This window comes from Semicossyphus pulcher, unplaced genomic scaffold (assembly GCF_022749685.1).
Source record: "Semicossyphus pulcher isolate SPU_LCO1_2020_fin unplaced genomic scaffold, fSemPul1.0.p SCAF_26, whole genome shotgun sequence".
NCBI lineage: Eukaryota > Metazoa > Chordata > Actinopteri > Labriformes > Labridae > Semicossyphus > Semicossyphus pulcher.
The window spans coordinates 217,501-242,407 of NW_027211700.1; the positions used below are offsets into that span (position 1 = coordinate 217,501).

Consider the following 24,907-nt stretch of genomic DNA (forward strand, 5'->3'; position numbering starts at 1 on the left):
CATGCGGATCACCGTCTCCGGTGTTCCGCCGTTCATACCGAACGAGCTGCTGGAGCACGAGCTCCGCAGGTTTGGAAAGTTCGCCAGCGGCTTTAAAACTGTGAGTTTGGGATGTAAAGATCCCAAACTGAAGCATGTACAGTCTCTGAGGAGACAGGTGTTTATGTTTTTGGACTCCCCCGCACACACTCTGGAGGTGTCCTTCAGAGTGAAACACGGGGACGGCGCGTATATGGTGTACGCCAGCTCAGGGAGCATGAAGTGTTTTGAGTGTGGAGATGTAGGACATAAACGCTTTGCATGTCCACACAAGCAGAAGCAGGCTGCTAACGCTGCTAACGCTGCTGATCCATTTGGTGACCTGTTTCGGGCTGCGCCTGCGGCTGACGCCGCGTCCGAGCACGGCGGCTGCGGCTGCGGCTGCGGCTGCGGCTGCGGCTGCTGCTGGGGCAGCGACGGGTGCAGAAGTGGATTATGCTCCTCATGCTGCTGTTAACTCTGAATCATTTAGTGTAAATGATGAGTCAGTGAGAGAGGCTGTACAGATGCAGGTGTGTGCAGCAAATAATTTTCAGTCAGGTAAGTTTAGTGATGTGTCTGTAGCTGCTGTAAACCTGAGCAGCTCTCAGTCTGCAGCAGATGATGTTCAGTCAGGTAAGTCTAGTGATGTGTCTGTAGCTGCTGTAAACCTGAGCAGCTCTCAGTCTGCAGCAGATAATGTTCAGTCAGGTAAGTTTAGTGATGTGTCTGTAGCTGCTGTAAACCTGAGCAGCTCTCAGTCTGCAGCAGATAATGTTCAGTCAGGTAAGTCTAGTGATGTGTCTGTAGCTGCTGTAAACCTGAGCAGCTCTCAGTCTGCAGCAGATAATGTTCAGTCAGGTAAGTTTAGTGATGTGTCTGTAGCTGCTGTAAACCTGAGCAGCTCTCAGTCTGCAGCAGCTGAAGGTGAATCCCACCTTAATGATGAGGAGGCAGCTCCCGTCAGCACAGGAGGTGTTCAGACAGGGTGTAATCAGGCTTCATGTGATGGAGAGGACATGGAGGAGGACTATGACTCTGATAACACTGAAACCTCTAACAGAGGCACAGACCTCTATACATTAGGGGATAATAAATAGTTTCATGGATGAAACATTTAATAAAAAAGCTGTGAAGGTGAGTGATTACTTCAGTGACACAGAGAAATTTATTAAATCAGTCATCACTCTGAAGAAACAGGTAGGTTTTGACCTCCTGGACGAAAAGAAAAGGTTCAGACTAAAGAAACACATCACTAATCTGAGAAGAGTAAAGAGTTTAACGGTCTGTAAATCTAGAAGATAAAATGATCATGCATCACAAGGTGTTTCTTCTTTACAGTTGTTTGCTTGTTTCTGTCTGTCTGCTCTTTCTGTCTCTTTTTTCTATGGGGAGCCTTAGAGTAGGATCTCTAAACATTAATGGTGGGAGAGACAGACATAAAAGAGCTCTGATATCTGAGGTCTGTGCTCAGAAGAGGATTGATGTGCTGTTCCTGCAGGACACACACAGCGATCCATCTGATGAGACGGACTGGGCTTTATGGTGGGACAGTTCCTGTAAGCTCAGCCATGGCACTAACGTCAGTGCAGGTGTGGCTGTTTTATTCAAAGCCTCTGCTAATGTTAAGGTGCTATCCTGCAGTGAGGTGGTGCAGGGCCGCCTGCTGGTGGTCAGAGCAGAGATAGAGGACTCTGTGTTTGTTTTTGTAAATGTTTATGCCCCAAACATTGGTTCACAGAGAGTAGCTTTCTACTCTCTGTTAAAAAACGAGTTGATGGCTTTCCATCAGGACCAAATTATCATCGGGGGGGATTTTAACTGCACTTTAGACTTCACCATAGACAGGATAGGAGAGGAACCTCACCCACAATCATCCCGGTCTCTGAGCTCTGTCATCTCCCACTGCGATCTGTTAGACACCTTCAGAATCAAACACCCTCAATCCAGACAGTACACATGGGTCAGAGTCCACGACAACACAGTCCGTGCAGCCAGACTCGACCGGTTCTACATCTCTAAAACCCTCAGCCCCAAACTGGTTCAGTGCCACATCATCCCGGTCGGCTTCACGGATCACCACTTTGTTAGCTTTGAGCTAGCTCTGTCTCCAGGTCAGAGGGTGAAGTCCTGCTGGCATTTTAATAATAGACTGCTTCAGGACAGTGCTTTCTGTCAGAGCTTTGAGGTGTTCTGGGAGCAGTGGCAGAAGAAGAAAGCTGACTTTGGTTCCTTGAAGCTGTGGTGGGAGGTTGGAAAGGCACAGATCCGTGTCTTCTGCCAGCAGTACACCTCTCACTCCTCCGCCCACTTGAAAGCAGCTATCAGAAACCTGGAGTCTGACATTAAGAACATTGAGGAGGGCTTACAGCGCACCACCACCACTGGTTCACAGCTGCGGGAGAAGAAGACGGAGCAGAGTTCCTTCCTGAGGGAGAGAGTGAAGGGAGCCCTGGTCCGGTCTCGTTTCCTGCAGCTGAAGGACATGGACGCCCCGAGCTCCTTTTTCTTTAACCTGGAGAGGTCTGTGGCCCAGAGGAAGCTGATGTCCTGCCTGAAGCTTCCAGGGGGCAGGGTAACGACTGACCCAGCTGAGATGAGGAGCCACGCTGTGGATTTCTATGCAGACCTCTTTGGAGCGGAGGACTGCAGCGTTGAGTGCCGCGAGGAGCTCCTGGAGGGTCTTCCTCAGCTCAGCGCGGAGGAAGCAGCTGCTCTGGACACCGAGCTGACTCTGCAGGAGCTAACTGTAGCTGTGGGTCAGATGGCTTCAGGTCGAGCCCCTGGGATTGACGGGCTGTCGGCTGACTTTTTCAAATGTTTCTGGAACATTGTTGGAGCTGATCTCCATGCTGTGCTGCTCGAGAGTTTGAGGACAGGATCTCTCCCGGTGTCCTGTCAGAGGGCAGTACTCTCTTTGCTGCCAAAGAAAGGAGATCTGGCACTTGTAAAAAACTGGAGGCCAGTAGCCCTCTTATGCACGGACTATAAAATACTGTCGAGAGCTCTGTCCAACAGACTGAGAGACTTTGTGGGTAACATTGTTCACCTGGATCAGAGCTACTGTGTCCCGGACAGGACGATTATGGACAATGTTTTTCTGATCAGGGATGTGATTGATGTGTGTAACGCGTATGATGTAAATGTTGGGATTGTGTCTTTGGATCAGGAGAAAGCGTTTGACCGGGTGGACCACTCTTATTTGTTTTCTGCACTCAGGGGTTTTGGTTTTGGTGACGGGTTTGTATCGTGGCTTGGTTTGTTGTACAGGGGTGCACAGTGTTTGGTGAAGATGGGGGCAGGGTTGAGCCGGCCAATCCCTGTACAGCGAGGGATCAGGCAGGGCTGCCCCATCTCTGGCCAGTTATATAGCTTAGCTATTGAGCCCTTGCTGTGCAGGTTGAGGTGTCGGCTCAGCGGGTTCTCTCTACCCGGGTCCTGTGGTGTTGAGCGTCCCCTTACAGTCTCTGCTTATGCAGATGACATAAACATCTTCATCTGTGGCCGGGGGGATGTTCGGTGTCTGCAGGACACCCTGTCCCTGTATGAGAGGGCAACATCTGCACGGGTGAACTGGGCTAAGAGCGAGGCTTTGTTGTTGGGTCAGTGGAGGGATCAGGCAGTGCCCAGTCTGCCTGGCGGTCTTGAGTGGGGGAGGGAGGGGCTGAAGGTGTTGGGGATATTTTTGAGCACTGAAGGGTTTCAGAGACAGAACTGGGAGGGATTAAAGGAGAAAGTGTGTGCACGGTTGTCTAAATGGAAATGGTTGCTGCCGCAGTTGTCGTATAGGGGAAGAGTCCTGGTCGCCAATAACTTGGTCGCCTCGACTCTCTGGCACAGACTCGTGGCTCTGACACCACCAGCAGGATTGATGGAGGCCATACAGAGGACAATAGTGGACTTTTTCTGGTCTGGTAACCACTGGATCAGGGCAGCAGCTCTTTACCTGCCAGTGGATGAAGGTGGGCAGGGGCTCATCAGCATCAAGGCCAAGATTGCCTCCTTCAGACTGTTCACAGCACAAAGGCTGCTCTATAACTGTGGTCCCAGTTGGCTGGATACAGCTCAGCTGCTGCTGAGGAGAGCCGGACGTTTTGGGTACGGTAAACAACTGTTCCTGCTGCAGCCTGAGGGCTTGGACCTTCCTGGTCTGACGCCGTTCTACAGCTCAGTACTGCAGGCATGGCGGATGGTTACGGTTTCTCGTGTGGCTGAGGAGACTGCGGGCATGTGGTTGTTCGAGGAACCCCTGTTTTTCAACGGCTTCATCAGGACTCAAACCCTTCAGTCAGCCACCCTGCGGTCCAGCCTCAGGGGGGCGGACTGCACCAAACTTGGTCACCTGATGAGGATGACATCTACCTCTGTGGACTTGCTGAAAGAGATGACCAACATCACATCCACCAGACTGGTCCACAGGGTGGTGGAGGAGGTCTGTGCTGCACTTCCGCAACCTCTGAGGACCTTTGTGAGGAACCGGACTCTGTGTGGCCAGTGGTCTGAGGGCAGCGAGTATGGTTTTCCCTCCCTGTCTATTGCCCCAGCCGTGGGGGGGTGGCAGGAAGGGGCTGGTCAGCTGCTGTCCCTCAGAACCCCTCTCGTGGACAGGTTCCAGGACGCAGGGAAGAAGGCCCTCTACCAGGTGTGCGTCAAGGTCCTCCATGTCCGGTCCTTGTCAGGGATGAGAGAGTCGAGGTGGGCTGAGTTCTTTGGTCCAGACGTTTCCCCAAAAGGCAGCTGGCGGTCCCTGTACAAGCTGCCCGTTGAAAAGCGGACAGCTGACCTCCAGTGGAGGATTGTACACGGGGCAATAGCTACGAACAGATACAGAGCACACATTGATCCTGGGGTGGGAGAGGGCTGTTTGTTCTGTCCTCAGACTGAAACCTTGTGTCATTTATTTGTTGAGTGTCCGAGGCTCGCTCCTCTGTTTGGCCTGTTAAAACAATGGTTTCAGGCTCTCGGGGAGACGTTTTCTATTGTTTTGTTTGTGTTTGGACCGAGATACTCGGTCAAAAAAAAGAGTACTCACACTCTGATGAACTTCATCTCTGGTTCTGCTAAGTTGGCCATTTGGTTAACAAGGAAGAACCAGGCCCTGGGAGTCGGCAGCGTGCAGCCGGTGCCGGTCCTACAGGGTCTGTTGAAGGCCCGGCTGAATGTTGAGTTTTTGTATTATAAAATGACGAACAGACTGCAGACTTTTAGCCAAGTATGGGCCGTTGCAGATGTTCTCTGCTCTCTGAGGGGTGATGGAGAACTTGTTGTTAATATGTGATTTTTTTTGCTGATGAACATTTTGTTGGTGTCTTTTGGTTTTTCTTTGATTGTGTGAGTTAAGAGACATTTAGTCTCTTTTTTATTATTGTTGTACATTTATGAGTTTTCCCTTTTGAAAATTGAAAATAAAGGGTGTTTTAAAACTCAAAACTCTCTCCTGTCTCTCTGTCTCTCTCTCCTGTCTCTCTCTCTCTCCTGTCTCTCTGTCTCTCGCTCTCTCCTGTCTCTCTGTCTCTCTCTCCTGTCTCTCGCTCTCTCCTGTCTCGCTGTCTCTCTGTCCTGTCTCTCGCTCTCTCCTGTCTCTCTCTCTGTCTCTCTCTCCTGTCTCTCTCTCTCTCCTGTCTCTCTGTCTCTCTCTCTGTCTCTCTCTCTCCTGTCTCTCTGTCTCTCTCTCTCTCCTGTCTCTCTGTCTCTCTCTCCTGTCTCTCGTTCTCTCCTGTCTCTCTGTCTCTCTCTCCTGTCTCTCGCTCTCTCCTGTCTCTCTGTCTCTCTCTCCTGTCTCTCGCTCTCTCCTGTCTCTCTCTCTGTCTCTCTCTCCTGTCTCTCTCTCTCTCCTGTCTCTATGCTAAGCGGGTCACACTTGTGTATTACTTGATTCTCCTCAGCAGCAGAGCACAGTGTGTTTGCTGCTTGTGCATTCGTCAGCTGCCTCATCAGCTCCGTGCGCTGCAGAAACAGGAGAAATCCTGCAGCAGAGGAAACACCCTCCGCTCTGCAACACAAACTCTTTTAGAGTGAAACCATCGAGAGGGCTCTTTCTTACCTGAGAGTGTAGAGAGGCAGAGAATGATCTCCCACACACTGTTAGAGTCCGTCACTGTAAAGACCCGCTTGCTGCTTCAGCCTGCCGTAGTCGTCTAAACCTGTTCCCCTTGTTCCACTCCTGTCCAGTTGGTGGCGTTAATGCAGCTTTAAGTTGGTTTGCCAACCAACAAAAGCAGAGTAACATTGAAAGAAGAAGAAGAAGACCTGTGTCCCACTGAGTTGACGTTGACAGATAGAACCAGTCTAGAGACCTCGAGAGAACAGTGTGATTATAAAGGAGAAGAGTGACAGCTCAGACTCAGCCCACTCTAGAGGAGTAGGACTTCATGAACACCTCCACCTGAGGTTGTTTTACCTTCAGACCTCTGCTGCCCCCATCAGGTCAAACATTTTCACTCTCTAAGATGTGTCTGCAGGATGTGTGACCATGGCTCCTTCAGATTCTCTGTTCATGCATCCACTTCACCGCGTCTGTATTCCCTCCCTCTGGCTGACATCACGTCCACGACCTGCTCACGGCTTCATGTGTTTGATGGTTAAACTTTCTCCTCTCCGTCCTTCAGGTCCCCAGCTACTCCCTGGCAGTCCGAGCTCTGGACAGCGGGATCCCCCCCATGTCCTCCACTGTGATGGTCAACATCGACATCTCTGATGTCAACGACAACCCCCCCACCTTCTCCCCCGCCAACCTCACGACCGTCATACAGGTGAGCCCAACGTCTGACATCAGGCACACGTGATTTTAAGCTTCTGGTAGCTGAAGCTTCCAATGCAGATAGAGCTCAGGCACGTCCACACTGTTCAGTTACTGCGTCACATGTTAAAATATCAGGACACACTCTGCAGCATCCTTTGTGTGCTTTCTGACCCACAATCCTTTGCAGCAGGACACACAGCCTGTGTTCAGTATCACAGACGGTTTACTTCTGTCTGATCACTGCTCACACCTGCTGAGTCTCTCTCCTGCTCACTGAATCATATGTGTGAAGTGTGCGCTATAGAGACGACACAGGTGTGCTCTGGACTGAGACAGAGGTGCGAGACAGGGTCAAAGTTCACGGGGCAGACTAAGGACACATTAGTGTGTCACATCGTGTGTATTAACTTTGTAAGCTGCAGAACATACTGAAAGGATACTAAAAAGGATCATACTCTATCACACTTTACTCCACTTGGGGGCGCTGTTACACCAGCATCCTCTCTGAGTGAGCCTCAGAGTCATGATCATGTGCCATTACTGCTGTTGCTAAGCAACACACCTCTCTGCCTGAACTTCATCATAGAGTCCTATGGGACAGAGGATCACTGCCTGTCTGAGATAACAGTGCTCATCATCTTCCTGACTCGTAGTCACAATATATCCCCAAACAGGAAAACAAGCCCATTGGCACCACCATCCTGCAGCTGTCCGTCACTGACCAGGACTCCTCCCACAACGGCCCCCCCTTCCACTTCCACATCCTGTCAGGAAACTCAGGTGGAGAGTTTGAGCTGGAGAAAGACGGGACGCTGGTGGCCAATCAGGTGTTCAGGAGGGACCTGGCTGCTGAATACATCATCCAGATACAGGTATGCTCACACACTCTGTAACAGAGAGATAACTTGTTCATGCTGACAATGTCCTGACTAAACATGGTTCTTCCCCCCTCTCCAGGTGACAGACTCAGGTAAGCCCAGTCTGTCCTCGTCCTCCATGCTGACAGTCAGAGTGATCGAGGAGTCTCTGCACCGCCCAGTGGCGTTACCGTTAGAGGTTCACATCGTCACCATGGAGGACGAGTTCCCGGGTGGAGTGATTGGTCAGCTGCATGCTACAGACGCTGACCCTTATGATGCTCTGACCTTTGGCCACGCCCCCCCGGCCCAGCGCAGCCTCTTTAAGATCAGCCCTCGGGACGGGAAGATCATCGCTCTGGGGGGGCTGGACGCAGGACGGTACTCGCTGAATGCCAGTGTGAGTGATGGGCGCTTTGCCGTGCCTGTGCCCGTGAGCGTGCACGTCGAGCAGGCGACCCCGGAGATGCTGCGTGAGGCGGTGACGGTGCGTTTTGAGAGCGTAGCGCCGCAGGACTTCGTGGCGCTGCACATGAAGAGTGTGCTGAAGGTGCTGCGCCAGGCCGCCGCCTCCCAGCAGCAGGACAAACTACACATGCTCAGTCTGCAGCCGGTGGGCGGGACCCAGCAGCTGGACATGTTGGTTGCCGTGGAAACAGCAGGGGAGGGGTACTACAAGGCGGCCTACCTTACCCAGAAGCTGAGCGCGTCGAGGCGGCAGCTGGAGGAGGTGCTCAGGGTGTCGGCCATCTTGGATAAGAACTGCTCGGGGCTGGAGTGTCGGGGGGCGCAGTGTGAGCAGAGCATCATCCTCGACTCACACAACCTGGCTACGTACAGCACGCCGCGCGTCAGCTTCGTGTCCCCACGCTTCCACCGCACCTCACGCTGCACCTGCACAGGTGAGTCACAGAGTCATACAGTGTGTACAGGCTGAGGGTCCAGAACAGACATGATGACCTCTCAGCAGCACACCTGTTTCTTTGTTATGAGAAATGGATCCAATAATCAATAAGTATCATTTATTCATGAAGCACTTTACACATAGACTTTACAAGAACACACACACACACACACACAGACACACACAGACGCCGTGTAAACAGGTGTGTTTCTCGCAGGTAATGAAGCAGTCAGCAGAGTCAGCAGCCTGTCAGAGTGTGGGCGGAGCAGTCACAGTTTATTCAGGAAACAGCTGATGTGTATGATGTGTCAATCAAATACTCGTCATAGATACTAATGACCTCTGACCTCTTTGTGTCTATGATAAGAGTGTGTTTTCTCTCTGTCCCTGTGCGTGTGTGTGTGTGTGTGTTTGTGTGTGTGTGTGTGTGTGAGCAGACTCCAGCTGTGCTGTGCTGTCTGAACAGTGTGAGGACCAGCCGTGTCCTGCAGACATGCAGTGTGTCTCCATCGAGGCCACCAGGGGGCGCTACGCATGCCAGTGTCCGCCGGGCAAACTGGGCGAGTGTGCAGGTGTGTGTGATTACAGTAAATGTATACTCATACTCTGATGTGGAATGTCTTACATTAACATGTATGTGTGTGTGTGTGTGTGTGTGTGTGTCTGCAGGCCACTCGTCCCTGAGTTTCTCAGGTAACAGCTACATAAAGTACCGACTCTCTGAGCGTCTGCAGACCGAGCTGAAGCTCAGCATGAGGATCAGAACGCTGCAGAGCCGAGGGATCATCATGTACACACACACTGAGCCCTGCACCGTGCTCAAGGTACACACACACACACACACACACACACACACACACACACACACACACAGAGACACACACACACACACCCACACGCACACACACAGACAGAGACACACACATACACACACACACACACAAGCTGAACTCTGAATATAATATTCAATAACATGAACCATAGATACTTTGTGACACTTCTGTGTGTGTGTGTGTGAGATCAGCTGGAGGAGGGGAAGCTGTGGTTCCAGCTGACCTGTGACCTCTCTGACGGCTCTGATGGGGGCGCTGACCCCCCTGACATGTTGGGGATCTCAGGCCGTCGAATAAACGACGGCGGCTGGCACACGGTGGCTCTGGAGCTCAACAGGAACTTCAGCAGTCTGGCGCTGGACGACAGCTACGTGGAGCGGCGCCGCGGTCCGGCCCACATGCAGCCGCTCGCTCCGGACAGAACCATCTACTTTGGAGCTCTGGTCAGTGCAGGAGCAGGCTTTAACTGCTGTTTAACCCTCTCACTGTATTTGGTGAAATATATTTATAACCAATGTTGAACCCCCCCACCCCCCGTCAGGTGCAGAACCCGAACTCTCGCAGCCTGATGGACGCTCAGAAGGACCCGCGGGTTCTGGAGGGGTTTCAGGGCTGTCTGGACTCGGTGATGCTGAACAACAACGAGCTGCCGCTGCAGAACAAACGCTCCCGGTACGCTGAGGTGGTGGGGCTGACGGAGATGAAGCTGGGCTGCATCCTCTACCCCGACGCCTGCCTGCAGCAGCCCTGCCGCAACGGAGCCACCTGCAACAGCCTGCCCTCTGGTGGTGAGTCACAGGAACACAGCAAACAGCACAGGTCCTGGGCTCTGCAGGTCCTGATTGTGAGGCTTGTGATGAAGAACTTGGGTCCTTCTTTATCTAAGTAGTTTGTTGGCTTTAAAAAAGATGGGGCCCTGCACTTTCTTTCTTTGGAGCTATCTGGCTCTGTCATTTCCTTTCTTATCTTCTAGGTACTGCACCCACCCCTAAAGCCAAAGCACACCTGTCTGACTTAAAGGTCATCAATTCAAAGGCTTAATTTGGGAAAGTTTCACAAAAAACTAATTAATTAAAATCAGTCATTTCATTAAAAACCGCTCACTTAATTTTATGGTAGACAAATATAAGGTGCATAGTGATACATGTGGTGGATTTGGTGGTTTGAGTCTGAACACGAAGTGTGTGTGAATGTAAGTGACTAAAAACAGGAGCATCAGTGACGACATGAACATCATGCTGTGCTGAAGAAGACTTGAAACTAGAGACTGAGACCATAAACTCATGAGGAACATGTTTACTGAGGGAATAAATCAGGAGAGGAGGAGGAGCATGTTCTCAGACTTCTGTCCCCTGCTGGACATTAGAGAGAATGCAGGTTTAACACACCTCTGCTTTGGCTTCACACAGACCAGGTCTCATGTAGCTGAGTGGTTTAAAATTCCCACACTGTGAGGGATCAGTGAATGCAGCAGCTGCAGTGCCAGCAGACCTCAGTACACACCGCTGTAGGACTTCACACACACGCCACATTTACACTGTAATGAGCAAAGCATCATGGGAGCTGTGGCAGCCCACTGTGTCATTTACACAGAAGAGATGTGGAAGGTTAGTGTGTGTGTGTGTGTGTGTGTGTGTGTTTAGCAGCTTATAAACAGTGTGACTGCTCAGAATCCTTAATGAAGTCTCTCTCCTTGCCCCCATCTGTCTGTCTGCCTGTCTGTCTGCCTGTCTGTGCTGCAGGCTTCTCATGCAGCTGTAACCCCCAGTACACCGGGGGGCGCTGTGAGATGGAGATAACGGCCTGTGTTCCTAACCCGTGTCAGAACGGAGGTGTGTGTAAAACGATTGGAAACGCCTTCTTGTGCAGCTGCAGGAGAGGATTCAAGGGTCTGACGTGAGTCCAACACACACGCACACACACACACACACACACACACACACACACACACACACACACACGCACGCACACACACACTAATCCAGAGTCCACAAACAGATTTGAAAAAGTTCTAGAATAAATAAATATCCATTTTGATGATCTGTAACTCGGGTGTCCGAAAGGCTTCGGGCAGACGTTCTGCGATCTTTGCATGTGAATGAACATTTAAATCATTCTGACAGAACAAAAACTTCAAACACATAAAAGTCCAAACTCTGAATATTTAAGAGAAAAGAAGAATGTATTGTTGCCTGCACTTGCTGCTCATGTCCACCAGGAGGCAGTATTAAATCACAGTCTAGCACGTTGTCCTCCTCGTCCTCGAACACTTGATCGTCTTTGTCACATTTCCAGACATCATTGAGCTCCCTGACAGGATGGAGGAGCACGCTGTGATGAATTTAATCACACACACACACACACACACACACACACACATTATACTCAGGCTGATTACTTATTCCATCAAATATTCTTACTCTTATTCTTTATGAAGTCACATGTGGAGATTCATAAGTGAATTATAATCCTGATGTGGAGAACGCTGGGACTGAAGCAACGGGGGGGCATTGAGATCTGAAAACGTCCAACAAGCATCAAACACATCACGTCTCTGCTGCTTCAGTTCGACTGTTTACTGTCTGCAGCTCTGAGACAAACAAACACACGGCATGCGTCTGTGCACGCTGTAGCAAAATACATCAACTGTTAAAACCTTCATTCAATTATTGCAGAACTTTATGTCTCTGGTGACCTTAAGATCAGAGGTCATCACAGGAAACTTTACTGCTGTTGGATTGAAATAAGATAATAGTAATATGTTGTAAAATGATGCACAACAAATACATTGAAACACGCAATTCAGCGTTTTACGCTCCTCGTCGTCTTTTGTCTTTTATTTATTGTATTTGATATCTTTTATCTTTCTCGTTTTTAGTAGTTTGTTAACTTTTTTTGCTTTAAAAAAGACGGCCCCGTACTTTCTTTCTTGTTTTTCTCGTGTTTGGAGTACTTTTATCTGGCCGGATCCCCGGCCTAGCAGAGTCGTGCCCGGGCTCTATTGTTTACACCTGGGACCAGCTGATGGGAGTCACAGCGGCATGGCCGACTAAAGACCTGAAATCCCAGAGGAGCTAAGGAGGAAGTACCGGGGCTGCAGAGCCGGGAGGAGGCGTCTACGGAAGAGGCGATACCGACCGTATCCCCCCTCTATCCTTATGGGAAACGTAAACTCACTGGTGAATAAGATGGACGAGCTAACATCACTCACAAGGAGCGAGAGTGTGTGGATCTGTTCTGTGCTTCACAGAAACATGGCTGCATGAAAACACACCGGACTCTATGGTGAGTTTAACTGGCTTCCAGTTGGTGCAGGGGGGACAGGAGTTGCAGTGAGAGCAGCAAGAAGAGGGGAGGGGGAGTCACGAACAACAAGTGTGCAACCCTGGACACATCACTGTTAGAGAACGTGTGTGCAGCCCGGACATCGGACTGTTAGCTGTGAGTCTCTGTCCAAATTATTGGCCCAGAGAGTTTTCCCAGGCCATCGTCTTTGTTGTTTACATTCTTCCTGCGGCTGATGCGTCGCGGGCTGCTGACGTCATCAACTCGACGACAGCGAGATTACAGACCCTGCACCCTAACGCCTTCATAGCGATCTCTGGGGATTTTAACCACGTAACATTGACATCGACCCCGCCCACTTTCAAACAGTTTGTGGACTGTAAGACCAGAGACAGTAAAATGCTGAACATGCTGTATGCTGATGTTAAAGAAGCTCCACTGTTCTCCCTCCCCTGGGCAGATCGGATCACAACCTAGTGCACCTTAAGCCCCTTTACATACCTGCTGTGTGTGTGTCAGCGTCAGCCTGTGACCACCAGACCTGTACGAAGGTGGTCAAAGGAAGCCGAAGAGACTCTACAGGGCTGTTTAGAGGCAACTGACTGGGATAGTTTCTGTGATGCTCATGTGGAGGACATAAATGGACTCACAGACACCATAACTGATTATGTACATTTTTGTACGGACAATCTCATCCCCAACAAAACTTTGCACCAAAAACATCCCTTAACAGAGGTGGTGGCCTTAGACACCACCTATCAGCCACTGACAACGCAGTGTCCAACTCTCTGCCCAAACACCTGAGATCACACTCACACTCAGGACCACGTGAGCCTAACGACCCATCAACACCAGAGGGTACTAACGACTCTTAGTGATACTGGGTTCACAGCTCAAGCTAATAATGCTAACATCTATTAGCATATTAATGACCTACAGAGGCTCATATTTCTAGCTAATAATGCTAACATCTATTAGCATACTAATGACATACAGAGGCTCATATTTCTAGCTAATAATGCTAACATCTATTAGCATACTAATGACCTACAGAAGCTTATATCTCTAGCTAATAATGCTAACATCTATTAGCATTCTAATGACCTACAGAGGCTTATATCTCTAGCTCCATCCACCAGACAGTTAGAGCTGAAGAAGCCTTTCAGATGAGTGAAACGTCTTCAAGAACTTCAATCGAGTCCAGCTGCCTGTTGGATAAAGCTCAGTACAGACCAGTAGCTTTGACTTTACACATCATGAAGTCACTGGAGAGGATCACTTGGTGGTGGCCAGTGTCATCTTCTACGCTGCAGTGTGCCGGGGCAGCAGGCTGAAGACACAGGACGCTAACAGACTCAGTAAGCCCATCAGGAAGACGGGCTCTGTCCTGGGAGTGGAGCTAGAGTCTCTGGTGGAAGTGTCTGAGAGGAGGATGCTGAGGAAACTCCTCAGTATCAGGGACAACACCACTCACCGCCTGCACGCCACACTGGAGTCCTACCAGAGCACCTTCAGCGGCAGACTGAGACCACCAAGGAGCAGCACAGAGCGCCACAGAAGGTCTGTTCTACCTGTGGCCATCAGGCTGTATAACTCCTCCCCATTCAGCAGGAGGGAACATGGAGCATGATGGGACTCACCATGTGCACCTTCTGATATCATGTGCAATAACACTTTCAATATCAGGTTATATGATGTTTGTTGTCATGTGCAATAATACTTTTCTGGTCACAGTTATATTTGTATCCATGTTGATATTTATAGAATGCATAATCGTGTGCCATACTTCCGTTACAGTGTGTTACAGTGTCTCTGAGTGCGTTACAGTGTGTCTGAGTGCGTTACAGTGCGTTACAGTGTGTCTGAGTGCGTTACAGTGTGTTACAGTGTCTCTGAGTGCGTTACAGTGTGTCTGAGTGTGTTACAGTGCGTTACAGTGTGTCTGAGTGCGTTACAGTGCGTTACAGTGTGTCTGAGTGCGTTACAGTGTGTTACAGTGTCTCTGAGTGCGTTACAGTGTGTCTGAGTGCGTTACAGTGTGTTACAGTGTCTCTGAGTGCGTTACAGTGTGTCTGAGTGCGTTACAGTGCGTTACAGTGTGTCTGAGTGTGTTACAGTGCGTTACAGTGTGTCTGAGTGCGTTACAGTGTGTTACAGTGTCTCTGAGTGCGTTACAGTGTGTCTGAGTGCGTTACAGTGCGTTACAGTGTGTCTGAGTGCGTTACAGTGTGTTACAGTGTCTCTGAGTGCGTTACAGTGTGTCTGAGTGTGTTACAGTGCGTTACAGTGTGTCTGAGTGTGTTACAGTGCGTTACAGTATGTCTGAGTGTGTTACAGTGTCTCTGAGTGCATTACAGTGTGTCTGAGTGTGTTACAGTGCGTTACAGTGTGTCTGAGTGCGTTACAGTGTGTTACAGTGTCTCTGAGTGCGTTACAGTGCGTTACAGTGTGTCTGAGTGCGTTACAGTGTGTTACAGTGTCTCTGAGTGCGTTACAGTGCGTTACAGTGTGTCTGAGTGCGTTACAGTGCGTTACAGTGTGTCTGAGTGCGTTACAGTGTGTTACAGTGTCTCTGAGTGCGTTACAGTGTGTCTGAGTGCGTTACAGTGTGTCTGAGTGTGTTACAGTGCGTTACAGTGTGTCTGAGTGCGTTACAGTGTGTTACAGTGTCTCTGAGTGCGTTACAGTGTGTCTGAGTGCGTTACAGTGCGTTACAGTGTGTCTGAGTGCGTTACAGTGTGTTACAGTGTCTCTGAGTGCGTTACAGTGTGTCTGAGTGTGTTACAGTGCGTTACAGTATGTCTGAGTGTGTTACAGTGCGTTACAGTGTGTCTGAGTGCGTTACAGTGTGTTACAGTGTCTCTGAGTGCGTTACAGTGTGTCTGAGTGTGTTACAGTGCGTTACAGTGTGTCTGAGTGCGTTACAGTGTGTTACAGTGTCTCTGAGTGCGTTACAGTGTGTCTGAGTGTGTTACAGTGCGTTACAGTGTGTCTGAGTGCGTTACAGTGTGTTACAGTGTCTCTGAGTGCGTTACAGTGTCTCTGAGTGCATTACAGTGTCTCTGAGTGCGTTACAGTGTGTCTGAGTGCGTTACAGAGTCTCTGAGTGCATTACAGTGTCTCTGAGTGCGTTACAGTGTGTCTGAGTGCGTTACAGAGTCTCTGAGTGCATTACAGTGTCTCTGAGTGCGTTACAGTGTGTCTGAGTGCGTTACAGAGTCTCTGAGTGCGTTACAGTGTGTTACAGTGTCTCTGAGTGCATAACAGTGCGTGACAGTGTCTCTGCAGAGAGTTTTATATACAGCTCAGAGCAGCTTCTTAAAGACAGAGACGAGCAGGGATCATCGTCTCGCTCAGTCTGTGTAGGAGCAGGTTAAAGTGCTGTGCAAAGTAATTCACACACCATCATCTCCCCCCTCTCTCTCCCTCCTCCCCCCTGCAGCTGTGAGGAGGACGTGAATGAGTGTGACCGCAGTAATCCGGAGGGCGAGTGTGAGAACGGCGGCGTGTGCGTCAACACTCATGGCTCATTCTACTGTAACTGCACGGCGGGCTTTGTGGGTCAGCGCTGCAGTCTGCGGCCTGTGGTCGTCCCCGACATGCAGGCGGGGCACGCAGTGGTGGGGAAGGAGGAGCTCATTGGCATCGCCGTGGTGCTCTTCGTCATCATCACCCTCATCATCCTCTTCATCGCCTTCCGGAAGAAGGTCTTTCAGAAGAACTACTCGAGGAACAACTTGTCACTGGTCCAAGACCCGGCCACCGCCGCACTGCTCAACAAGGCCAACGGGGTCCAGTTCAAGACCCTGCACTGCTCACCGGGAGACCCCCTCAACCTGTACTCTGAGCCCACCGTGGTGGGGGTGGGGGGGATGCTAGGGCCACCGCAGGTCCCCGTGAGGCCCATGGCGTACACGCCCTGTTTCCAAGGTGACCCACGGTCCACACTGGAGAAGATGGTGGATGGTCGGGGGGTGGAGCACACCGAGATGAGCACCTTCCATCCAGAGTCCCCCAGGATCCTGTCAGGGACCACCAGGAGGGGGGTGGTGGTCTGCAGCGTGGCCCCCAACCTGCCCGCCGTGTCCCCCTGTCGCTCCGACTGTGATTCCTTACGCAAGAGCCCCTGGGACAGCGACGAGGGTGAGTGTGTGTCTTTACTAAACTGAATCAGCTTTCATGACCGAATATGTAAACACATACCTGACCCCCCCCCCCCACCACCACCACCACCTGCAGGTAAGATGGTGGACATGGCAGAGGAGGTGACCTGTTTCTCAGGGAGCAACAAAGGCAGCAACTCAGAGGTCCAATCACTGAGCTCCTTCCAGTCTGACTCCTGTGATGATAATGGTGAGACAGACACACACACACACACACACACACACACACACACACAGAGTATACAGGGTAACAGTGTAACAGTGTATCAGTGTAACAGTACAACAGTATAACAGTGTATCAGTGTAACAGTGTAACAGTGTATCAGTGTAACAGTACAACAGTACAACAGTATAACAGTGTAACAGTCTAACAGTCTAACAGTCTAACAGTGTAACAGTCTAACAGTCTAACAGTGTATCAGTGTAACAGTCTAACAGTGTAACAGTGTATCAGTGTAACGGTACAACAGTATAACAGTGTAACAGTGTATCATGTAAACATGGTCATGCAGGTTCGTTGCTGACTCACAGCGTGTGTCGGTGATCTTTGTGCTGGAGCTGTTGGTGGTTTCATTTCTCTCATGTCTCCTCTTCTAGCTGGATTTCATTTGCATCCATCCCATTCGCTGTTTCATGTTCAGAATGATCATACACTAAATCATCAGCTTTTTGAGCCCATGATGCTGATTAAATGTGATTTTCTTTCCTTTAAATCAAGCAGCAGAAATGTGTCGTGTTGTTGTTGCTGTCACATTGTTTTATTGTCACGCTGCTTTTTTGCATCTGTGAAGTGAATGTTCAGTGTTTGGCTGTTTTTATCTGTTTTTTATTTGTTTGTCAGTTCATCTATCTAAACATACTGTGTGCAGATGTCCCCCACACAGCACACTGATCAGAGTGTGTCAGAAACAGAGCAGCTTTCTGCAGACAGGACCAGCAGCAGCATGATGAGCTTCTTTCACTCTGAAAAACTGTATTTGAAACTTGTCCTCTCTTCCCTCCACAAGCCTCCATAGTGACCGTCATTCGACTGGTCAATGATGCAGTCGACACAATCGAGAGTGAAGGTACCATGTCTCATCCCTCTGTGTCTCTCTCTCTCTCTCTCTCTGAACTCTGAACTCTCTCTGTTTCTCTCAGAGTTAAACTCCACAGATTCATGTTCACACATCAGCTCTCCTCAACGGTCCGTCACTCACACCTGCACTCTCATTAGCTCTCAGGTCTCAGTGTGTGGTGACAGCTAACACCGTGCAGGTATTGATCCACCTGGTCAGCTCAGGTGCTCATTTCACTCATGAGTTACTTAAACAGTGTTAATCAGAGTGACTGTGGTGTGAGACCTGCAGAGTGCCGGCTCGTCAGGGTTAACGATGGAGAGAGTTCTTTCTTAGCGCTCTCTCTCTTTATTCTCCGACTGTCATGTAGAACACAAACACCTCATTGTCGTCACCAGGTAGAGACAAAGACGAGTCCTCATACCAGAAGCCACACTCAGAGCATGTCAGGCTTTATTTCACACTGCAGGCCAATCAGACTGGAACCACAGTTCAAAGCACCTCAGAGTGTGGCTCGGCCCTGATGTTACAAATATGTGATTATAGCTCATTATGGGATGTTTAGCTGCAGAGCAAGACAAGGAGTCAGTGAGCAGACACAAGCTGAGGCACAGGTTCATCCACATGACTGTCAACACATGTTCCCTGTGAGGGCAGCGACTGCAGCAGCTCCAGTGAGCTCGTCGTCCTGTCTTTGCTTCACTGAGCTGACTGTTCAAACAGTCACTTCCTCAACACGAGCTGAGACCTGACGGAGGCGTAGGTCAGACATGTTCATCAGGACTAAACACACATGCACACATGCACACATGCACACAGACACACACACACACTCTCTGTCATGAACCTCAGCATGTCACTGTATCCTGTCTCAGCACATGTCCAACATTCAGTCAGGATCTGATTTTAAAGGCGTCTGTGTGTTCTGTTCTTCCACCTGACAGTGTCAGTCATGGACCACGGTCAGACCTACAACAGAGGTGACGACAGCCCCTCTCTCTCCCTCTCTCTCCCTCTCTCCCTCTCCCTCTCTCTCCCTCTCTCCCTCTCCCTCCCTCTCCCTCTCTCTCTCTCTCTCTCTCTCTCCCTCTCCCTCTCTCTCTCTCTCTCTCTCTCTCTCTCCCTCTCCCTCTCTCTCTCTCTCTCTCTCTCTCTCTGTGACCCCTCCTCCCACAGCTTGTTGGACACTCCTTGTGCTGCTGTGATGATTGACGCCCCCTCCTTCGTGCCTGCTCTCACCTCCTGCATCCAGCGTGTGTCATGTTGTGTTTGTGCTGCAGCTGTGCGCAGACGTCTCACAGCCTCACCTGTCTCATGGTTTGTGTGTGTTTGTGTGAACGTGTCATCGCTTTGACTCACCTCACCTCTGCTCTCTGTATCAGCTCAGTGATGGTAGATTGTCTGCTGGTTGCTAGCTATGCTATGCTAACAGCTTAGCATAGCATAGCTGGGTCCCATTTCAGATTCTCTTTCAGAGTTAGCATTTCAACAAAGAAGCGATCCAAAGAGAGCCGATGATCTCATGACCTTAAAGTTCTCTGCTCACCTGTCACCAGGCAGAAAATCCTGTCACACTTGATGTCTGTTGGCACAAACACAAGCACTGATTGGATATAAATGATTGGAGCTGCACATGTTGGCTGTTGTTAATAGTCTGGACCAGTTCATCAGTAATCACAGTGGGCGTTATTTCAGAGCAGCTTCTCAGTTTTCTTGTTAAAACCAGCTTCATGAACATGTTCTGATCCGGCCTCATCGCTGCATTTCAGAACCATAAAAAGATCTCTTGTCTCGCCAGTCTGCTCATGTGTCAGAATGTAGCATTAGCTATCATGGAGCAAACCGCTTCAGAGACTGATCTGTGAGGAGACAAATAACCAGACAGGAAGAGCGGCAGCGTTCTCAGTGAAATCACAGGTATGATGGTTAGCGTGTGACATGTTTGCTGCATGTGGGTGAAAGACTCCAACATGGAGCCGCAGGAGCCCACCCATCCACAGCCCCTCCAGGCTCTGAGTCTGATTCTGAAAGTCGTTATCTGAAGGGCAGAAGGTCACTCAAACGTGAGCAGGACAAAGGTAGACATGAGAGCAAACGATCACCCCGCCCGTAGTCTGGTGAGGGTGACACAGGTGTGACAGGTGAATCAGAGCCAGCAGCAGAATCTACCTGAGACCTGTTGAGTCCTTTGACATCTCATACACATGTTGTTGTTCTTTTAAACATGGCTTGTCTTCTGCAATTCCTCATGAAGCTCAGCATGCTGTGACCTCTGACCCCGACCCTGGCAGGCTTCTGCTGTGCATGGACCTAACATGTTTCTGTACAGGTTGTGCCTCGTCCTGTGCCTGACCTACAGGTCCTCTGTGTGTTAATGATCGGGGTGCACAGTGAGGCATGGCTGCTGCACAGCTGCACACTGGGGGGGCCGGTTTGTTGGACTCAGATGGTGACTAACCCTCTCCCCTCTCCCCCCACTCTGCAGCGTATCACTGGGACACGTCGGACTGGATGCCCAGCACCAGGCTGTCCGACATCGAGGAGGTGCCGGGGTATGAACCGGCTCCTGGCAGCGAGGTGGCAGGTCCGGCCCCCCGCCTCGGAGGAAGCACACGCGAACTGGAGTCAGACTACTACCTGGGGGGCTATGACATCGACAGTGACTACCCCCCTCCCCATGACGAAGTGTTCTTGTCCCAGGACCAGCTGCCTCCCCCCCTGCCCACAGGTGAGGACTACCCTGAGGCCTACATGCCGCTGCCCACCAACCCGCCAGCCTCCAAGGAGAGCACCCTGAGCTCGGGCAGCACGGGGCGGCAGCACGTCCGACCACACTTCCACCCCAGCCAGTACCTGCCCCCCCACCAGCTGCCCCTGGGGGAGGTGCCCCACGGGGACTTCAGCGCTGCAGTGGGCGGGGTAACTCCAGGAAATGGAGACACCGAGGACTCTGTGTCGTTAAACATGCGTCTGTCCGTGGGAGCTTCATCTGCCTCGGACATGTCTGCCCCCTGTGGGCTGGAGGACTCTGAACACGGAAGCGACTTTGACAGCATGGACGAGCTGCGTCGAGGAGTGACCATCATCACAGACTCTCAGCAACAGACGGAGGTGTGATGGATCAGATGTATGTGACGGGCAGAAGGAGTAAAACACGGTGCAGAGGGCAGGAGGCACACGCAGATGCCGGCACAGGGGAACATGTCAGCGATGCAACCACAGACTCTAACAAAGACACCACCACCGCTGTGAGTCCTGAACCAACAGAGGCTGTCGGTCTGTGCAGAACAGTCAGTGTCCTCCCTGTGCTGATAGGCAGTCATTGAGATGTGACAGAACGGTTTAGAGAATGTGAACGAGAGAGATGTAGAGAAGCTGTAGAGAAAGAGAGACGGACTAATGTACGTGAGCGGATTGTTCTGTTCCTGCTCCTTCGCAGACGCCCATCACCCTCCCCTTTGTAAATCACTTCCTGTTCCTCCTCTTGGATTTGTACATTTTGTATCGCTGCGAGCCTGTACAGACTTTGTAACATAGAGCGACCTTACTGTTGAGTAAGTTTGAAACAGTGTCCCCCCCCACAAAGCCATGACACATCCTCCACGTGTCGATTATCGTACCAAGAAGCCAAGAGCTGCTGTGGGTGGGGATGTAATTTAAGGCCTCATTATCTCCTGATCACAAACTGATGTCTCCTCCACAGACACACACACACTCCTCTTCTGTTACTGCACACACGTTTACATCTAGTTTAATCCTTTAACAGGCTCAGAGCGGAGCAGAACCAGGCTCATCTGCTTCACACCATATCAGATCTTTACTGTGTTACTGCACCTGAAGGTGTGAACACGTCCTCCATGAGAGGAGAACAGTCAGAGACACAGAGTGACGTGATCAGGAGAATAAAGCTGGTCTGCAGGTGACAGTGATCAGATGAAACCTGTCTGTCTGCTTGTCTGTCTGTCTGTCTTGTTGCACTATGATTTGTGTTTCTTGTCATGATGTTTTTTATTGGTTGATTCGACCTTGTCCTGAGACCTCCCTGTTGGCAGAGTGTACCTGTTGGTTCCTGGTGGAGACTAAAGCACACAATGAGACTGCGGGTGGAGAATCTTTGGCTGCAGCGGCTGCACTGTTCTGAGTCTGAGTCCATATTTTACCTGTTTCCACCTGTCTGTTTAATGCTGACACGCCCTTATTCTGAAAAGCCATGAGGAGCAGACAGGTCTCATTGCAGTGTTCCCTGTTCCTCTGTAGCAGCAGCCTGAAGTCCTGCAGGTCCCTGAGGGTTACCTGCACACAGCTCCTGTGTGTTTACACATGTGTGTGTGTGTTACACCTGTACAGTGTACATATCTAGGTTGTTTAAATGTAGATTTTGTAGATACTGAAATCCTGAACTGCCTTTGTTTAGTTTGATGTGAATGTGTCCTCCTCCTCTCTGCCACTGACTGACTGAATGCCACGTTCATGTTCAAGTTTTGCACAGTGTTAATTCAGACATGTGATCCCAGCAGATGTTTTTATGTTCACTCATTTTTATGAGCGAGTCTTTTCTACATTTTTTTCATCTGAATGTTTTAATGAAATCCTAATGTTCACACACATCAGGCGTGTCACCAACATGTCCTCTACCTGAGAGACGACTGTACAGAGAGAGTGCTGTTTTTCAATCAGTGCAGACAATAAAAGGTTCCTGCCACCGACTCACCTGTCCTGTTCTCATACTCAGCTGTTTATGTAATAGACATATTGTCTTTATAAACCTGGGCCCTATTTTACAGACATCTACAGCCTGTTATTCTAAGTGTGTGACAACATTACAGAAAGGATCCCTACAGAGATAGACCTGATGTTACATCGCTCTCTTTAACACACTAGACTCCATTGATAAAAACAGTGATTTTAGCTCACAGAGCACAGGAGCTGCTGCTCCTTCACTGACAGGTTGTGTGACTGTAGTGTCACAGATCAGGGCGACGATGGATCAGCTGTTCTGTGAGGTAAAATCACTGTTTCTGTGAATGGAGTCTGGTGTCTGTAGCATGCAGCTCTAACCACAGCTGTGAAGGAAACACTGATCAGTAAGTGGTCCTGTATGTGAAGCGGAGCATGAAACTCTTCTGTGTGTCTGTGGGAATCAAACCAGCGGGCCAAGCTCTCCTGTGGCTGCTCACATTGTGATTATGTGGAGATTCTCTCGTAGTTCTCCTGCAGAGCAGCTTTCAATCTGTAGATCAGCAGGCAGCACACACCGAGGTGGGACCAGCTGCAGTTTGCAGCCTGCACAGCCCGTCGCTCTGCAGGTGTATGACTGTAAATGTTCACTGAAAATCTTCCCAAGTGTCCTCTTAATATAATAACAATACAGAATAATTTAATCTGCACCCAGGGTGTCTGTAGTGTTCAGCACAGCCACTGACAAAACGTGCACAGGTACTTCTCTTCTTTAAGTGCTCACAGCCGTCTGACCATCAGCTGCAGAGTCCATCACCAACCGGACCCATCACTCACCTTTGATCCTCTAATCACAGTTTTCAGATGTTATTTAACAGGATTTAAAAATTAGACTGTTTTTATTTAACCACAGAAACATGTGTGAACATGTAGAGTCTGACAGGACGTCAGGTCCTCCTCTGCAGCTCGGCAGCATCTGGACTGAGACGTGGATGACGAATAAATAAGAAGGATTTTATGTTTGAATGTAACAGGAAGTCCCGTTAGACCTGTTTCCCGTGGAGACCAGGTGAAGCATTACAGAGAGAATAAAACATGAACAGAGACACACTGACAGATTTAACACAGGGATCAGCTGAGCTCTGCTCTTTATGTGTTTTATTTTGTTACTCACCTTTCCCGTCCTGCTGCTGTGACTGTTAGCCCCACCCCCTGATTAGTCCCACCTGTCCCTGGTTACCTGCCTGTGTTTTGGACTTCCTCTATCCCTCCTGCTCGTGGGTTAGTTTGCCTTCTTTGGCCCGCTCTCCTGGTGTCCCTGCTGGCAACCGCTGTGACTCTTGCATTGATCCATGACTCACTGAATAACTGAAATGTTTGATTGATCAACAGTGTAGAATAATCCGTCGTAAACAGTTGGTTGTCACATCAGCAGTGTGTGTGCTGTTCCTCTGCTACAGTCTGAAGGAACCTTCACACCTGACAGAGGACATCATCGTCGGTACTGTGAAAGGCTGTAGGTTCCTGCTGCGCTCAGACTCAGGCTGTAAAGAGAGTCTCCTGCATCAACACAACAACAGGAACACACCTGTTTCACCTGTGATCACATGACTCCAGCTGGACAAATGACTCCATGAATAAAGATGGTGTGTGTTTTTATTGTGTCTTCATTAAATAAAGCGTCCCCTGCAGCATGAGGTGTCAGAACAACAACAGGTCAGAGGTCATCCCCCCCCCCCCAACCGGCCAAGCTGACGAACATTTTTATGTTTTTAATGATCAGGTTTCCCACATGCTCCCATACACTGTGTGAGAGTGAAATACTCATGTCGACCACAGGTGTCAGTAAGAGGCTGTCACACACTCTCACACACTGTCACACACTCTCACTCTCACACACTCCCACACACTGTCACACACTCTCACACACTCTCACACACACTAACTCTCACACACTCTAGCACACTGTCACACACTCTCACACACGCTCACTCTCACACACTCTAGCACACTGTCACACACTCTCACTCTAACACACTCTCACTCTCACACACGCTCACTCTCACACACTCACACTCTAACACACTCTCACACACACTCACTCTCACACACTCTCACTCTAACACACTCTCACACAATCTCACACACGCTCACTCTAACACACTCTCACACACGCTCACTCTCACACACGCTCACTCTCACACACTCTCACTCTAACACACTCTCACACACGCTCACTCTCACACACGCTCACTCTAACACACGCTCACTCTCACACACGCTCACTCTCACACACTCTCACTCTAACACACACTCACTCTCACACACTCTCACTCTAACACACTCTCACACACGCTCACTCTCAACCAC

General features: G+C 50.0%; 1 protein-coding gene across 1 annotated transcript in view; it reads left to right on the plus strand.

Annotated features, from left to right (window-relative positions):
* LOC138604559 (protocadherin Fat 3-like) overlaps positions 1–22,566 on the plus strand; it is a 170,493-nt gene extending 147,927 nt beyond the window's left edge. The window contains exons 19-31 of the mRNA XM_069676492.1: positions 6,627–6,770; positions 7,435–7,632; positions 7,718–8,519; positions 8,959–9,093; positions 9,191–9,345; positions 9,546–9,797; positions 9,896–10,142; positions 11,097–11,250; positions 16,082–16,782; positions 16,879–16,992; positions 17,810–17,869; positions 18,805–18,840; positions 20,346–22,566. Coding sequence (XP_069532593.1) covers positions 6,627–6,770; positions 7,435–7,632; positions 7,718–8,519; positions 8,959–9,093; positions 9,191–9,345; positions 9,546–9,797; positions 9,896–10,142; positions 11,097–11,250; positions 16,082–16,782; positions 16,879–16,992; positions 17,810–17,869; positions 18,805–18,840; positions 20,346–20,977 — 3,630 coding nt within the window. The 3' untranslated portion in view covers positions 20,978–22,566. The remainder of the gene's footprint in view (positions 1–6,626; positions 6,771–7,434; positions 7,633–7,717; positions 8,520–8,958; positions 9,094–9,190; positions 9,346–9,545; positions 9,798–9,895; positions 10,143–11,096; positions 11,251–16,081; positions 16,783–16,878; positions 16,993–17,809; positions 17,870–18,804; positions 18,841–20,345) is intronic.
* Positions 22,567–24,907: the final 2,341 nt, after the last annotated feature.